The following is an 18,255-nucleotide window of genomic DNA, read 5'->3' as shown; positions in this document are numbered from 1 at the left end:
AATAAGAAATCACAAAGTATGTTTATAACGACTTGGAATAGCATTAACTAGCATCAAGTATGTTAAAGCAATTAATTTTAGTAGTTTATTTGAACAAATAAAAAGGAACTAGCAGGAGAACCAGGTAACTCCCAAACCAATGTAGGTTCTAGAACTTTAACAGTGTGATCTGAAAGCATTTACAGAAAATGGAAACAGCATTGAAAATGATATTGGAGGCAATATAATCAACTAGCCAACAGGTTGCAACCTCATTGCAAATTACTGGATTGATTATAGGACCTCTGGAACAATGTTTAATAACTGTGATTAAACTCTACACTAGATTAGCCTCTGTCCATTGGTGTACATTGGTGGTACCCAGTTCAGATCCATAGCCTCTGACAAATTTGACTCAACACTAAGAAGCTATCAATTTCCTAATCTCAACCACTCTTTTGACTGACAGATCTACTACCTGAACTATTTTAACTCTCTAAATGCTGTAAGCAGTATTTGATCACAACAAAGATAAGACATTTGGATGTACACATTATTTTGAACATTAATTCACTTGTAATTGGGCATAAACCCCACACAGTTATTACCCTAATTTCACTTTCAAGTGAAATACAGCAAAATACAGCAAAAATGTATTCCCCTCTCTTTTTTGACAAGTCAAAACGATTTAAACATTTTCCCTTCCCATTCTGGTAATTTTGTATATATGTAACTTGAAATGTTTCGTTTTTTGTTGTTGTTCTGGTGCCCTATATTTTATATCAATAGCAATTACTGGTTTATTACCTCAGGAGAGAACAGCTCTACTTTTACTCTGTAACAATGGGAAAACCTACCAGCCATTTAAGAAATTACAAAGAAAAACGCAAAAATATTAATAGATCTCATTAAAGCTGAGGCAATGGCGTGATCAAACGGCTAGGGAACAATACTGAGGTAAGTTCTGTTGCTGTATGTTAAAAAATTAAAATATTAAAAGCCTGTTTTGATTAGAAGAAAACCAAACAGGGAGCGTAAAAGTATTTTTATAAAGGCACTGTATCGTCAATACCTTTAAATGCCATTATATTATGATTACCTTTTTTTAATTTATTTTATTCAAGGACAACAGGTTGCGAGCACACTAGAGAATTTCCTGCCCTAATGTTCCTGAAAATACAAGTTGCTTCGCATGGAGCATACATCGTTTCAAAGCTAGGTACACCAAAACAGACAAGAACACGTGTTAATTTAATTTCAGTCTTACTGACTAAAAATCACTTTGTTGTGTTTGGGGGCAGGGAAGATGAAAGGAATGGCTCGCAGCAATGTCTTTATATAAAGCCAGATTCGAAAACATTAGTGCTTTCCACAGTAACCAGACCTAGCGGAAGCTTTTCTTCGCAGAGACCTAAGTTCAAGGACCAGAACAGAAAAACTGTACTACTTTAGCAAGATGGTACGTAAAAGCTGAATTCTGAGGGCGGAGGGGGAGAGAGGGAAACCCTAACGAGAAAACTTTTTTGCCCTGGGTCTGAAATGATGCCTCGGAAATCCCTAAGTCCTAAGGGTTCCCTAATTTAATCACGACATCTGAAGTCCAGACTTTTAACGGTTTTGCTTGTGTTTGTTTTTGGTTTTTTGTTTTGTTTTGTTTTGTTTTTACTCGCTACAAAACTGTGCGCTTAAAAGTTAAAAAAATCTAGAATTGCATGGAGTCCCACGCCTGTAACTCCAGCAGTGGACGGCCTCTTCCAAGAGCTCGAGGACAGGCAGGGCTACGACATAAGACCGTCTCCAAAAATTAAAAAGTAAACAGCAAGAAAGTCCAGACCCTCAATGAAAATCCCGGAAACGGGAGGAAGTCACAGCCAAACGCCAAGTGCACGACAATCGGCGGCCTAACAGCTCGACGCTGCAGCAGGGGCGGCACTCACCCAGCGTTCGCCGGGGAAACGCAGACCGCGGACGTTTCCGAGTCAGCAGCGCGACCGACCCCACACTCGCTCGGCAGTCACCGGGCTCAACCTCTCGCTAAGCAGACACCGTGCGCGCCGGGCGCCGCCATCTTGACGGGAAGAGGCCCGGGCCCGAGGTCCCTGCGCCGCTCGCCCAGAGAGAAGCCGGTGCTCCAAGAAGTCGCTAGCCAGTCAAACTCCGCACCTCCGGCGCTGCGTCCCGCGGCCAAAACGATACCGACCGTCTCAGCGTGACGACCGGGCCCAGCCCAAGCAAATTCACCCTTGCAGTCGCGCACCGCGGGTCAGGCAGCGATGAAGACAGCCTCACCGGCCAGGGGCGGGGCGGCGGCGCGCGCTTCGTAACCGGGGCAACCGAGCCTGGGCAGGTGTAGGGGGCGTGGTGTCGGAAGACGCCAGGGTCTCGGCCACGCCCCCGGGCGGTTCGGAGGGGTGCAGGCTGAGCGAGCCGCGGTGTTCGAGCCGGTGAGCGTCCTCCCGAGGAGTGTGCCTGGGGCTGGACGGCCTGGCCTCCTGCCGCTGGAACAGCCCGTGAGGAGCGCGGAGCCTCCCGGACGCGGGCGCCTCCCCTTAGCTGCCCGCCGCCCTGCCTGCGCCGCCTCCCCGCGCGCGTGGGACGCTCCTCAGGCCCCGAGCCAGGCCGACCCGCTGCTTCTGCTCTCCAGCGTGCTTTTTGCATCGTTTGACATTAGGGTTGACGTAACCTCGGCACCTCCTCGAAGAAGGACCTGTTTGTTTTGGTTACTAGGGTTTTTTGTTTGTTTGTTTGTTTTCCTTCCAACATGGCAGCCTCCAGCCGCGCACAAGTGTTAGATCTGTACCGGGCGATGCTGAGAGAGAGCAAGCATTTCAGCGCCTACAATTACAGGTGACCCGGGGGGGAGGGGCCGGGAGGGGGGTGCCCAGGTCTGTCTCCAGAGGTGGCGGAACAGGCGCTCACAGCCTGGGTTAGTGACAGGCTCGGCTCCCCTGACGCGCGCACGTGCAACTGCCCACCCCCAGGTGTGACCCTCAGAGCCCGGGAGGGGAGGAGCCAAGGGCTTGCCCTTCAAGTTCTGGGACATCTTCTCTGAGGCCACTGACACTCGAGTTGGGGCTCTAGGACCCTGAGTCAGTGTCTTGTTTCTGCGGTACGAAACGATGGACTTGAAGCCGCAAGTGAGGAAAGTTAGGACAAGCAAGCATGTGCCTGCCGTACATGAAACTTGCCTTGAGAATACAAGTGGAAGCAGTCAGTCGGGACCACGTGGCCACAAAGCTGAAGGCTTGCTCTAGGCCCCCCTTTCATTTACACTGGAGTTTGGTTCAGGTACCAGATGCATTCTAATTAGAACAGCGTTTCTCAACCTATAGGTCCTGACCCCCTTTAGAATCAAATGACCTTTTCACAGGGGTCGCCCAAGACTATCAGAAAGCACAAATTAACATTATGATTCATAACAGTAACAAAATTACAGATATGAAGCAGCAGTGAAAATAATTTTATGGTTCCACAACATTAGGAACTGTATTAAAGGGTCACAGCATTAGGAAGGTTGAGAACCACTGAGTTAGAGGATAAAGGAGAGCGTACATATACAAGGAGTGTTGAAGGTAAAAGGAGTTGCTAGCCTTCAAAAACTGAAATGTTAGTTTATCCTGCCTCGCCAGACTCACATCTTCCCTCTAGGACCTATAACAGCAAGAGGACAAGAGCATTAGTTCTCCTAAGATGAAATTTAAAACTTGACTGTATTTTAAGTTATGCATAAACACACACAAACCATACATGTTGATGAGGTACCATGTGTGAACCTCATTCTCATGCAATAAAGCTCTTTCATATTTTTAAGCCAACCCATTTTTCCATACATGGCCCATTCCCCTACTTCTCTGAGTCCCTTAGGCTTGTTCTCCGCCTCAGATGCCCCACCTTCTTGGCTTCTGCTTCTTTGGTACTTCTGACCCACGGTTTCTGTAGAGCCCTCAGGTTTTCTGAGATGGGGTGTCTTGATGATTAATTACCTGAGCCCTCTGAGAATGAAGCATACTCCTGAGAACAAGAATCTGATGGAAGCAGCTCATTTTTCTTTAATGGGTTACTTATTTACAGTTATTTCCCAAGTGTCCTGATTATTTCACAAGCTATTCTTCACCTTATCATTTCAGACATTATTGACATTGTGCCCTTAGGTGACTGGCTAGGCTCTGGGCTGGGTGTCCTGATGTTAGCTAACTCCTGAAACAGACCTGGTTCTAGGGGCACCCTCCTCTAGGAATTAAGCTGCAAGGTGCTGTGCTGGGCAAGCCATGCACAACCTCAGTCTGTGGGCAGATGCACCAAACTTCTCCAGCAGTAATCCATATTTTAGAAACCTGAGAAAATATACTTGTCCTATCAACTTGAGGACAGCGTGGGTTGTACTAGTGAGTTTATAACCACTAAACACATGGTTAAATGAAGCATGATTTTATGTGATGACATTGCCTTTGGAGGATAAAGTATAAACACTAAACCTACAGATGGATTTCCCGTAAATACCTAGTGCTAAGTACTTACAATTAATGGAGCACAGGAAATATGTAAGTAAATACTTGAGTGTTCCCCACAGTCCAGAAGATAGAAACATGGATGGAATAAACAGAGACTAGGTCTCAGCAGAGGGTCACACTAGAGGGCACGTCTGGGAACAGACTGAAAACACACAGGGAGCAACCCTCCAAAACTGTGTAACCTTGGAGTTACTTGGTCTCTGACATTCAGTTTTCCTCAAAGCAAAACTTAAGTCGCTAGACTAGACAGCCTCTTAAGGGCCCTTTCATTTCTAAACTCCCATCTGGAAGTGACTTAGGATCCAATCAAAACTCGGAAGTTTTCCAAGTCCATAGGAGTAAACACAATAAACATTGGCTGTGCCTTACAACAGTTTAAAACTGAACTTCTGCATAAGCAACTATATGCCGATATGCACTCAGAGAGTAGTCTGTGACTCACACCTGATGTGTTTTCCACAGGAATCTCATGGTCACTTTTACCAATTATCATGTACCCAAAACCCGAGAACTCTGCCATCGGTACTATGTCCCACAGAAATAAGGCTTGCTTGATATAATGTATGTCTGCCTCAGGGCTGGAGAGATGGCTCAGTGGTTAAGAGCACTGGCTGCTCTTCCAGAGGACCCAGGTTCTATTCCCAGCACCCACTTGGAAGCTCACACCTGTCTGTAATCCAGTTCCAGGGGATCTGGTATCCTTACACCAATGCACATAAAATAAAGCTAAATAGAGTATTTTTTAAAAGGAATTCAGAAATAACCACTTCCCTCCTCTCTCAACCCAGCACTGTTTGTCATGGCTATCACTGAGAGTATCCATTGATCACATCTGTGTGGCACCATTTTCTATTATTTATGTTTCTTAGCACATTTATTTCTGATAACCTCATGAGGTACTATTTTTATGAACTAGCCAAAACCCAAGCACCAGAGTTGCTAACCTATCCAAAGTCACTAAGCTAATGCTAGATGACCAATCCAGTGTGGAGCCAGCACAGGGGGGACAGAACTGTAATCCTGACACTGGGGAAGTAGGAAGATGAGTTCTAGGCCAGTATGATCTATACAACAAGCTCAAGGACATTGTGGGTTACATGATTGTCTGTCTCAAAAACAAAATGGAAAAAAAATTAATGAAAAATTTTTAAACAATCTGGAAGTTTTGGTGCCTAAAGTAATCACAGTACTGAAATATTCTGTAAGAACTGTACTTACATGACCTACCTACCTCTCCAGGTTTTATCCCAGTACCAACAAGCCTCACTCACATACCCTCTGTTCTTTGTTGTTTCTGCTCTCTCTCTCTCTCTCTCTCTCTCTCTCTCTCTCTCTCTCTCTCTCTCTCTCTCTCTCTCTCTCTCCCTTCTCCTCCCCTTCACTCCCCTCCCCTCCCTCTTCCCATATGGCCAGAGTGAACTGGAATGAGCCTGTCTGGAATCGTACCAATACCAATCAAAGCCTTTCTCTTGCTAAAACAAGGCGGAGGCAGTGGGTAAAGAACTGGGAAAGCAAGAGGCTCTGAGTTTAGATCCTATACACCTGGGGAAAAGTGAGCTGTAGTAGCATGCATCTGTAATCCAAGCACTGGTGAGGTGGACATAGGAGGGCCCCTAGAGTGCACGGGCTAGCCAGTCTAGCTGGTTGGTAAGCTCCAGGTTCAGTGAGAAATGCTGTTTCAAAAACTGAAGAAAACAACTAAAGGAAACCACCTATACAAATGCACAAAATGAGAAAAAAAGGGTGAAAAAGAAGGCATTGATGCCAAATATTCTTCCTCCTTAGAACAAGCTGAGAAATTCCTAATATTTCTTAAACTCCTCTCTGTGTGTGTGTGTGTGTGTGTGTGTGTGTGTGTGTGTGTGTGTGTGTGTATGTATGTATGTATTTGTGTGTAACTGCACAGGGCCTGGGAGTAGATAGGATGGTCCTGCCATTAAAAGATTATGGTGTGGTTGTACATAAGGACTACTTCAGAAACTAGTAGAACAGGAAATGTGCCTGAGTGATGACCTGCAGCATGTAATGGTTTCCAGGAGACACTTTCTATTGATAATTTAGCTGCCACTTGTTACACTACTGTAAAAATAGAATTCCATACCATTGTGGTGCTCATTTCAACCCTTAGGGCATAACTCAGCTCCAATTTTATCTTAATTCTGTGTATCATTTCTTCCTTAGACACTGATGGACACAGCAGTGCCCTTCATTTCTATAAAATTATCTCAGCCCTCCAAGGGTAACCTTGGTTCTATTGTCAAACCACAGACTCCTGCTACACAGCAGTTGCTGATAGGGAAACCTCCATCCCTATGGTCTTTTTCACCTTTTCCCCCTTGACTGAAGTAGAGCTCCCCAAAGCCCACCCTAATGTCATCAGGGTAGTGAGTATGGTGGTGTTCATTATGTGTTCTTTCTGCTGTTTCCTTCCTTTTCTGGGTGCTAAGGACTTAGGCCCCCACATATGACAAGCTCATACTCTGCCCAGGGTTACAGTCCTTACCCCTGGTATGTTCTTAAGATTGCTAGGTTGTTTTCTTTTTCCCTTCACTTTAAAAAGGGAAATCCCTTTTCCCTCACTTTAAGTCTTGTAATAATGTTTTTAAGACATATGTAAAGCATGACTTACTGGAGAAGACATAAGATTCTCTTTTAAGCAGCCAATTAAAAATTTTACTGTGAGCCGGGCGTTGGTGGCTCACGCCTTTAATCCCAGCACTCGGGAGGCAGAGGCAGGTAGATCTCTGTGAGTTTGAGGCCAGCCTGGTCTCCAGAGTGAGTGCCAGGATAGGCTCCAAAGCTACACAGAGAAACCCTGTCTCGAAAAACAAACAAAAAAAAAATTTACTGTGAAATGCTGAACAAATCATCTTTCTTGGTGAAAACTATCTTTTGCAAGATAGTTTTAAAAACAAAAGCATCGTTTTTAAAAGAAAATCATTGCTTTATTAATTTTCTAAGTTCCTTGCAAAATATGCTTTAATATTCTGAGTTCATGCAATTGAGCTCATGTATACATAGCCTGTGGCTCTTTGTTAGGAAGAATTCTTGTGCTGACGCTTTCTGTGGTACCCCACAGACAACTGGAGGCAATTCATATGTGTTTAAAAATGATTGCTTAAATTTATGAAATATTAATTATTAAAATGTGGCTGGGGTTTCCAAAACCAGTGTTATTTTTTCTCCTACAGTTGTTAAGTTTTGCCATATTGGTTAATGATTTTGAAAACTTAGTTAAGATTTTATAGTTATGTTGGAGTACTTTGAGAAGATCACATCCATCAGCTAAATTTGGGGAGACAAAATGCATTCATTTTTCCTCTAGACTAGATGATAGCAGGGAGTAATTTGAAAGGATTAGATTTAGAGTTGGAGATGTAGCTCAGTTGGTTCAGTTTTCCCAGCATGCACAACACACTGGCTTTGACCCACAGCACAACATTTAAAAGGGGTAGAACAATACAGTGTAATTTCTTATAATTTCAACATTTAACAAATGGAGGCAGGAGGATCAGAAGTTCAAAGTCATTCTCAGCTACATAGCAGAATTCAAGCCCACATTGGAATACATGAGACCTTGCCTCCAAAAGAAAAGTATTAGATTTATGTGTGTCACTACTGATTTTTTTTTGCCTTTGAAAGTTTTTCCATGTTGTATTTATTCTATCTATACTTCAGTGTATCATTTTAACCTAATATTAAAAAGCATACCATAAAATGAAATGTTATTTAAAAATAATAAATGAAAGAATTAAAGCAAAGAGAAAATGGAGGTAGAAAATAAAGAACAAAAGACTATAAAATGCTACTCCAAGTAAATGGAATGCTTGTAAAGTATCTTAAAAGTATTCTGCATTGTGGTCAAGTAATACCATTTGTCTAAAAGCCATTCTGTTTGAAATGACTGTAATGAAATAATAGAAAATTGACTGTTCTCACACTCCAACAATAACAAAGTGCAGACTTTGATAAGTGTAGAACCTCCATACCATACCTCCATTAAGTGTGGATTTTTACATTTGTCTTGGCACTTATTTACTCAGCTAACTGGTACCTAGTAAATTTAGTAAAGTTCTACCATTAGAAATCACATTAAGTACTTTTAAAAAAATCATTATAGGGTGCATGAGCCAAGCTGTGAATTTGTAGATTTGCAGGGCTCAGCTAAGAGGAGGAATTTGTCTCATCAGTAATCAGAATACCTGGAATAGGGTTCTTACAACTGGGTCTCCATTGCCTATTTTAAGAAGTAGTGTAAGAGTTACCAAGATCATGTTAAAGTGGTATTGCTGTGGCAGCGTAATATCTATATGGCTTCATGGGCACTCAGGGTTCAAGAGAAATGAAATTGTAGCTTGAGCTTTTGAGTTTGCCTTTACATATTGTTTTTTGGTATTATGACTGAATACTGTGGGTGAGGCAGTCTCAGTTATATTTAACATGTACACACTTTTTCTTGTCATTGTTGCCTAAAGCAATGGTTCTCAACCTGTGGATTGTGACTCTTTTGAGAGTAGAACAACCCTTTGACTAGGAGTCACTAAGACCATCAAAAAGCACATATATTTACATTACAGTTCATAAAGCAAAATTACAGTTATAAAGCAAAAGCAGCAATGAAAATAATGTTATGCTTGGGGGTCACTACAACCTGAAGCACTGTATTAAAGGGTCACAGCATTAGGAAGGTTGAGACCCACTGACTTAAAGAATACAACTATTTCTACAACATTTACATTGTATTAAGTATTGGGAGCCATCTTGGGATGACTAAAGTATGTAGGAGGATATACTTAAGGCCTATGAAATGCTGCAGAATTTCATATAAGGAACTTAAATTCATTTCAAACAGAATGGCTTCTAAACAAATGGTATTACTTGACCACAATGCATAACTTTTAAGACACTTTCAAGCATTGACAGAATTAGGTATGGGGGTGTGCAAGGTACTGAAATGGTCCCTAAAGATACAGGAGGATTCCCTTACACACAAATTGGTGACTATATAGTTATCACTAATAGCCGTAGGCCACCTCTCAAATTTGCCATACTCAATGGTCATTTTAGCAACTCAATTAAATCTGTTGAACCATGTTATGTACCACATAGTTTTGTTTATTTGTTTTAACATCTAAAAGTAGAACTCTGCCATTGTAATTTATAGCTTCATTGTGACACTTAACCCTTTATTCACCAACTGATTATTAGGTACCTCCCATTGGCTGAAATTGACTCCTGCCTGAGAATATAGAAATAAGTAAAAGTTAACTCTTTGCCCCAGAGAACTTGCTTACAGTAAGTTCAGTGTATAGACTGATATGTTCACTGAAAACAGTATGGTGGCATTGGATTGGTAAAGGAATGAACTGGCCATTACGGAAAACAGAAAGGACAGCATAGACCAACTTGAAAGGGAATTGAGATTGACTAACCCAACCCATAAAGGATTATCAGGGAGTCATTGGTGGGAGCAGAGAAAACAAATGTGAACACCAGTGTCACTGGTGGCAAATGTAAGTCCTGAGAGACATGTCTTGCAAATATCACAGACTGCACTTTGAGAAACCCAGAGTGCTCCAGGACAGTGACCCCACATGACCTGATGCAGTTAAAAAAAAACTGTTGAAGTCCAACTGAATGAGGCTGCAGCCAGTTTTTAGACAGATGATTTTCTTCTTTATGAGGTCACTCAAAAATTATCAAAAGTATGGATATGCAAGCAAATGACATGATGGTTAGTTGTTATCGAGTATTGTACACTATCAATAATTAAATGTGTTATACTTTCATACTATTGGCAGTGCAGTGGGTGTTCACGCCAGCCTCACAGTTATGGGAGTAACATGTGGCAGTACAGTGACATTATCATGGCTATCATGTCAGTAAACCACAATATTGTGGGGCTTGGGTCCAATCTTGTGGGAGCCTAGTGTATATGCAGTTGGCATTGACTTAGGTGTCCGATACTGCACTCATCACTCTTTTGATCTGGGTGTTTCTTTCTCTAATTATGTGCTATATGTGTTGGTGTTATTAATCTGCCTGTTAATGTTCATCAGTTCTTATTGACTTGATGGATCTGTTCTCAGTAATTATTTGTTTTGTTTAATGAATGGCTGCTGCCACATTCAGTGCTGTTAATGTATTACCCTTATATTTTAGTCCTTTGTTCCTGGGGTAATATTTGAAGTGTGTTAATTCTCCCTTTAGCTTGGTTTATTCAGTTGTTTATATTATCGATTCATTATATATGGTGAGCATCACTATTTACTATGCTCATTTAATGTCTTATGTTTTTTCCTGTCTATCTTTGTCACCGTTTTCATTAAATAATTACCTCTCCCCCACATCTAGTGGCTAAGAGTCATCCTGTTTTACCAGCAACCACCTCTGTAGGCAGAAATGTCTCATCTGAAATTATCTTTATGTTTGACTAATCAAAAGGTAAAATTAAATGAGCAAGTATTTCCTTACAGACATTGGTGACAGACACACACTGATCCCAGTGCTGTCCAGTCATCCTTCATTAGTTCATCAGGTTGTTACTGAGCACTCAAGTGACATGGATTTTGGAGGGTCTGATCCTTTCTCCTGACAGCACAGATAGAGCTGTTGTAGCCCTGTGGTGCACCTCCAGGCTTGAATATTGACGGACCTAGTGAAGATTTCATTGTCTGCTTATCAGCAGTGAGCTTGACCCAGGAAGGAAGGAAAGCCCCAGCGGGTGAACAGTAGCCTAGAGCTCCCCTTTAACTAGCTGCCTTCTGTGAGTAGTGCTCCGCCCACACATAGTTTATCAACTGCAGCCAGCCTGTGCATCTGACTTGATCATCCCTGCACCTCCTACCCCATCAGCCTGTCATGAAACTGGTTTGAGCATTCATCCATCCAGGACTCCTTCCTAGCCCATTGCTTACAGTCTCCCTGGATCCTTCTCAAGCACAACCCCTGCCCCTTGGTACACCCCCTTAGCCATTCCATCCTATCTTCTCAACTAGATATCTGTTCCTGTGTGATGCTATTCATCCCCTGTGTGCCTGCTCTCTATGAGGTTTCTAAACTGCACTGGCATCCTCCTTATCTGTGTGGTGTACACCTAAGTGTAGCCACCAGATAATTTCTGTTAAGACCTCCTGAAAAGCAGAAGAGATTTGAACCCAAAACTCCAATTCCTCTACCCTTGATTTCAAAGAATCCATGTAGCTTTTGGAAATTAATTCATGGGAAATTCTCGTGTCACTTTTCTGCCTTCTCCTCTTCTCTGTCAGAGCAAACTCCCTGCATGTTCTCATAGTGACTTTGCCTTTGTGTGATCACATACTGATTCCTATATTTTGTACATCCTTCTCCTGTTAGCCAATCCCTGACATTTAGTATTCTGCTAATAGACCATTTCAGAGAAGCTCTGCAGTCTTCCACTGCACTCTGCTCCCTTACTGAGAAGTCATAGCTCTAGTTCTTGCCCTTCCTCTTGAAATAAAAACCCAAACCCTTCCCTGCTTAGGCCTGTGCTCCCTGCTTCTCTTTTTTTCTGTCATGTCACTTTCCCACTTAAGGATGCTTATAGCCATGGCCTTTTCTCAGGCTTGTTGATCTTGGTTCTGGATTGTGCTGGCTAGTTTTATGTCAACTTGACATGAGTCATCTGAGAGGAAAAAACCTCAATTGAGAAAATGACCCCACCCAGTTGCCCTGTGAGCAAGCCTGTGAGGCATTTTCTTGATTGATGATTACCATAGAAGGGCCCAGATCCATGTGGATGATGCCACTCCTAGGCTGGTGGTCCTGAGTACTGAGCAAGCCAGTAAGCATGTTCCTCTATTACTTCTGCATCAGCTCCTGCCTCTAGGTTTCTACCTTGAATTCCTGCCCTAACTCTTCTCAGTAATGGAGTGTGGCCTAAGAATTGTAAGGTAAAATAAACCCTTCCCTCTCCAACTTGTTTATGGTTTGGGTGTTTTACAGCAGTAGCAACATTAACTAAGACATGAATCTTCCTTCCCTCCTCTCCTCCCACTTAGCCTGGCCCAGCAGCAATGCTCATTCTCAGCCCTATACACTCCATGGGGACACACCAGCTGAGGTCTGACATTATGTGCGTTTCCCTTTCTAGTCTGATGGCAGGTTCAGGATATCAAAGGCCTGGGTGTATGTGTTCACCAACACCCCAGCGTAGACAGCTACTTGGGGAACAGACACAGTTATTGTAGCAATCTGTGAACTCCTCTTATGATGCTGCCCCTGACTTTCATACACTTCATGCAGCTATATGATTTCTCCCTAACAGTCCCTTTCCACTGGAATGTCATCTTTCAGATTATAAAAACTGTGTCCACTTAGAGTTGAGCATCAACACTATCTCTGAACTAGTAGGGTGGAGTGTTTAGAGCCCAGGAACATTTTGTATTCCTTCATTATCACTTATTCAAATATAGAGGTATCTCACAGAATTTTAAGATAGAATTCAGATTTCTTTTCCCAGAAGTCCATCTTTTATTTTTAAATGGTCTTCCTGAAAATGAAATCAGCATGATTTCCTTGTTATTGGGATTTGTATTATGTATATGTGGGCCAACAAAGTACTAACAAATAATCATAGCAATATGACAGTTTCCAAGCCAGCATTATTGACCTTAGAGAGGAACATCAGTGGGACATGGACTGTAGCATGAGGAAAGTGGCCTTTGTGGCCAGCTCCACCATGATACACGCCATCTCCTCAGAGCTGCATTCCTGTTGCTGCACTCCATGCCATGAAGGCACCACATGGACTACATCCTTCACTGCAGCCTGCACTCAGCACATAACTGCCTTTTGCCTCCTGGTTTGAATGTCTGTCTATGCATGTGGATGCTTTGTGTATGGTAGTAGAGGCACATTCCACTCACTTGTGCATGTAGGGGCCAGAAGTCAACTTTGAGTGACTCTAGACTTTGTGTTTAATTTTGTGTATTTATTAGTTTATTTTGAGGTTGTTGTTGTTGTTTTGAATCAGAATCTCAATGTATAGATCAACTGGACTGGAACTTGAATCTGGAACTCACAGAGATCTACCTGCCTCTGCCTCCCTAGTACTAGTATTAAAGGTACTGGACACCACCTTATTAATTAAAACAAGGTCTCTCTATCCCCCCTCCCTGTCTGCCTCTCTCTCTCTCTCTCTCTCTCTCTCTCTCTCTCTCTCTCTCTCTCTCTCTCTCTCTCGTTTGCTGTTTTTTGCTAGGCTGGTTCTAACAAGTCCCAGGGATCGACCACCAAAACTCCCAGCGCTGGAGTTACAGGCACAAGCCACTGTCTTTGACCTTTATTTGGAAGCTGGGGATCTGAACTTGAGTCTTGATGTTCATACAACAGGCACATTACTGACTGACTTATTTCCCCTGTCCCATACTACTACTTTTAACTTGTCCGTCACATTGTCATTGTCACTGTGGCTCTCTCAGTGCCTCAGACTGTCTGGACATAAGACACCAGTTCTCTGCCTGAAGCCAGTACAGAACTGCTGACCCAGAGTTAGGGGCTTGGCCTTGGGACTGAGTCTTCCTGTGTTCTTACTGACCTGACCAGCTGTCCCAGACAGTGGTCTCTCTCCCCGTTTCTCAACATTCCTAATTGCATACCTTCAGCTTGCCATTCCATGAGTCCTTTAGATTTGGTCAGTCCCCTGAATGGGGGCCAGAAATGTCATACCAATGGGGTTCATGCTTTAATTAGACTAAATTCAAATTCAGAAAGCAAGATGTATTGGAAATATAGTCTTAGACATTTCCTGCAGCTGGAGTGTAGTTTAGTGGTAGGGCATGTGCTTAGCATGTGCAAACCCCCTCCCTGGAAAAAATCCTTCTGTAGTAGGTGAAAGTAGGTGGGGAGGGGTACCCTAAATACTGAGACAGCTCAGATGATGGGCAAATCTGGTTTGAGAAGATGAGTCTTTGTCCTTACACTGTCTTACTCTGATGATGGCACATGCCATCTGTTTCCTGGACAGTTTTCAAAGGTCAGAAGAACTAGCCTTTAAGGTAATGTGTGGAAAATATGCTTTCTTGTAATTAATTAGAAACTGAAATGCAGAAGCTGCTTCTTATTTTCTAACCTCTACTGCTGTCACACACAGTCACCTGGCAATAGTAGCATTTCCATAGTAATGTTAATCTGCAGCTTCTTGAAAGGGAATTGCTACCCTACATTCTCCTGACCCTAGGGAGTAAGGGCCAATCTAATACTTTTTGGCTCTGTCCTCTTTTTTTTTTTTTTCCCCTCTTATTTTAGAATAGAGGGAAGAGATAACACCTTTCAGTGCAGCTTGTTTTAATTTCATAATTCTTCTATAAATTCATTTGTCAGCTTGGAGAAAAATGTTTCAAATATTTACTTGCTCAGTTCTTTTGAGTCATTGCTGTGTGAAAGGCCTGCCTCCCTCTACCTCCTGCGATGTGTTTCTCTGTGAAAGAGACACACTGGCAAGGCAATGGTGACACACGCCTTTAATCCCAGCATGCGGGAGGCAAAAGCAGGCAGATCTCTGAGTTTGAGGCCAGCCTTGAGTTCCAGGACAGCCTCCAAAGCCACAGAGAAACGCTGTCTCGAATAACAAAAAAAAATAAAAAATAAAAATAAGAAGAAGAAGACAACGACACACTGGCATGGTACCCTTGGTAGATAAGAACAAACTTGAGAAGCCCTACTCTGGAGCCATGTATAGTTTCAGTGAACTCTTTCTGTGCAGTTTTCCTTGGGTGTCCATGGGTAACTGGCTATAGGACCCATCTTAATACCAAAATCCCCAAATGCTTAAGACTCTTACAGCAAATGCTTAAGACTCTTAGAGTAAATTGTGTAAATGCTGCGGAAATTGAGATCACTGTTTTTGAGGAGATAACAAAGAAAAGGTGTACATGTTCAATGCATGCACTATTTTGCTTTTGTATTTGTTCTCATACAGTTTGGGTACTAATGTTGAATCTTTGGATACAGTACCTTGCAGATATGGAGGGCTGACTGTACTTAATACCCCCCCACCCGACTTTAAAGTACAGGTCAGAATTTAAACTCTTCAGTTGTTATTTCCTAAATAATTTCACTTTTTTAACCTTAGCTTAGCCTTACTCACAGAGCTAAGGCCTATACTAACCACAGAACTACTCCTAGAAGCTTACAGCCCATTGGTGGGAGAGTCAAGCCCCTGTACACTGTTGTCAAGATGTTTCAGCTCTGGGTCTTCCCTCCCAGACAGCTCTTAGTGCATTCACCTTTTTGAGAGGGTAAAGCATAATTAAAATCTGTCATTTCATAGTTGATATTTTAATAGCTATTGCGCCCAGCTGCTCTTCTGGTATAGAGAGTTCCTAAGTAAATGTTTTGAATTGTGTATGAATGCCCTATGGCAATATTATCACAAAGGGTGCACTTTTATAAATTGAAAGTAAATTAGCTTGGTTACATTGTCATATTTCAAAATACAAACAGAGGAGGGGAGTAGTGTTAATGAAAAATCTTTATGCATTTTAGTTGTAATGGAGACCAATAAATGGACAGATGAGAGACAAGGTCTTAGCAGAGAAAGAATTAATATAAATGTGTGATTTAGAAAGGCAAGCCAAAGCTGAGAAAGTTACATGTCAGAGAAGGGGCATATTCAGTGGCAGAATACTGCCCAAGTCAGTCTTGGCAGAACCAAGTGGAGTTCTGAAGGGTCACAGCTAGTGGCCCTGTTTACCTCACTGAAGAAAAGCATTTCTGAACCACTGTCTGCATGCACCCTGCAGTCTGCATGACGGGCCCCAGCAGTGGGTGCTTCCTGCTGGGGTGCTGAGCTTCTCTCCAGAACATCTCTCTACTTGTGCTGGGTTCTGTCTCTGTGGGGATGGTGAGGATGTCACAGAGGAACTATATCCAAGGAACCTTGGAGCAGAAAGCCAGGTTTTGTTGGAATATGGCCTTACTCTCCATGAGCCTCTAGTCTATTAAAAACATGTGTGGCTTGTGCTTTTGGATTGCTGGCATGGAGTGATCTCCACAGCCTCTACCTTGCTAGGCTTATCCTCCTCACTCACCACAGTCTGCTTTAACACTCCTCATACTGCTTTTGTCTTGGGCGCAATTGGTATAATGTCATCTTCTGGCACTTCTGGCCCCCTGTCTTATGGCCTCCCCATTTAATGACTTAACTCCTCTACTGCCTCATTATCTTTGACAGTGGAGACCCTAGTATTCCATCTCTATCTTCTCACATTCTCCCACAGTCACCTTAGTAAGTGTGGCTTCCACCCTGTGTGTTTTGATGATTCTGATAGTTTAATCCTTGTCTCCCGAACCATGTCCTCTTCTTTCCAAGGTCTTCCTGTGTTACTAGCATCTCAAATTGAGCAGATCTGAACTCTAATGCTGCACCCCACCTAATCTGTTGCACCTTCCCAGAAAACTTGGCCCTCTTTTCTTTCTCATAGTCCAGATAGTCATTGCTTAAATTGGAAATCATACTGGTTTTTTCTGACTTTGTATAAAGTCATAAGGTCTATATTTCCCATGGAGTCTCTCTTACATACTCCTTTTACTAGCTGTCTTTGTGTCCTCACAGTAATGATCCTTGTTAGCCATCAGGCTTTAATCTGGTTTTGTGCAATTTCTGTATACCACTCTGCACCAGCTCTTGGTTGTGTCATTCATCCTCCATGCTGCAACTAGGATTATTGCTCTATCCCCAGTCTCACTGTAAAAGAAGTATAAAGGGTTAACAGAAGCACAATTCTTCCCAAACGAGCTAAAATTTGTCAAGAAAGTTTGAGCAGACTATATTTAAATGAATATATTCTGAAGACAAGGAAACTCCAGTAAATAGTGTGGGACTATGGATAACTTATGTCCAAGATGTGGCTCTGTTTGTTTATGTGAAATATGTTGAATTTGCCTATAAAATTTAGAATTCTAATAGATCAGTTTTCTGCTACTGGGAGTATTAAGGATTAACCCTAGGCCAAAATTTGAATTTTCCTATCTCACAAAAGCTGTAGCAAATAAATAGGATCATAAAATTAACTTTTATTGTTCTTCAAAGATCTGGATTCACTTCACTGCTCTCAATGAATTAAATTATTTAAATAATTTGCTTATAAGGGGGAAAAACAAGTCAACTTGGTTGAATAAAATATGGATTGTTTACAAAATCCTTGAACTTTTAAATACTTAAAATGTATCTCATATGTAGGAGTTTGGTTAATCACTGATGTCTCATTAGACACAAATCCTCTAAGAAAATAATTCTATGCATCAATATAGACTTACTCTGCAAAGTACATCTTGAATAGCATTAGTGTCCATTAACAATTGTCATTTGCTATGTTGGAGTAAAAAACTTCCTTGGACCTGATTTAGAGTCTTACCATCATTTTACTTTGTTCAAAATTCTCAGTAAGAAGTTCCAGGGTTGGGGATATAGTGGTGTAATTTTTATACCATATATGAGTTCAATTCCCTAGCCCTGAAAGTGGAAAAATATAAACAAGAAAAATTTGAAACTCCTATCTTTTCTCATATAAAACTGGAGTTAATTTTGTTCTTGATTTAGCTTAATTTACTTTTTCTTAAACAATAATTGAGAGAGCTAGTGAATAAGAAGCTTGAGCCATCAACCAAACAGTTTATAATTAATAGAAGCCTCTGTGTGTTTATTTGGGACTGAAAGGCTGTGGGACCTGGCAAGACAGAAACTTCTGTCAATACTGCCCTTCTTAGCATTTCACACTTCATAATGGCTGCCTTCCTTATA

The 18,255-nt window shown here is 42.0% G+C and overlaps 2 protein-coding genes across 12 annotated transcripts in view; one reads left to right on the top strand and one right to left on the bottom strand.

The window, feature by feature from the left end:
* Fars2 (phenylalanyl-tRNA synthetase 2, mitochondrial) overlaps positions 1-2,247 on the bottom strand; it is a 426,758-nt gene extending 424,511 nt beyond the window's left edge. For 8 of the 10 annotated variants that reach the window (XM_035442922.1, XM_035442921.1, XM_035442917.1 and 5 more), the window contains exon 1: positions 1,917-2,247. The gene's annotated coding sequence lies outside the window, so the exon portion shown is untranslated. The remainder of the gene's footprint in view (positions 1-1,916) is intronic. The other 2 variants (XM_035442923.1, XM_027410361.2) reach the window with 2 other exon arrangements.
* Positions 2,248-2,358: 111 nt separating this feature from the next.
* The window catches only part of Lyrm4 (LYR motif containing 4), a 114,796-nt gene continuing 98,899 nt past the window's right edge, over positions 2,359-18,255 (top strand). The window contains exon 1 of one of the 2 annotated variants that reach the window (XR_004769385.1): positions 2,359-2,826. Coding sequence is in view for 1 of the 2 variants with exons in the window: in XM_027410365.2 (XP_027266166.1) it covers positions 2,741-2,826 (86 nt within the window). In the remaining variant the exon portion in view is untranslated. The remainder of the gene's footprint in view (positions 2,827-18,255) is intronic. The other variant, XM_027410365.2, reaches the window with a different exon arrangement.

Source organism: Cricetulus griseus, chromosome 3, assembly GCF_003668045.3.
Source record: "Cricetulus griseus strain 17A/GY chromosome 3, alternate assembly CriGri-PICRH-1.0, whole genome shotgun sequence".
Lineage (NCBI taxonomy): Eukaryota > Metazoa > Chordata > Mammalia > Rodentia > Cricetidae > Cricetulus > Cricetulus griseus.
Note: the sequence above shows the minus strand (reverse complement) of the source record. Positions and strands in the feature narration are given on the sequence as shown.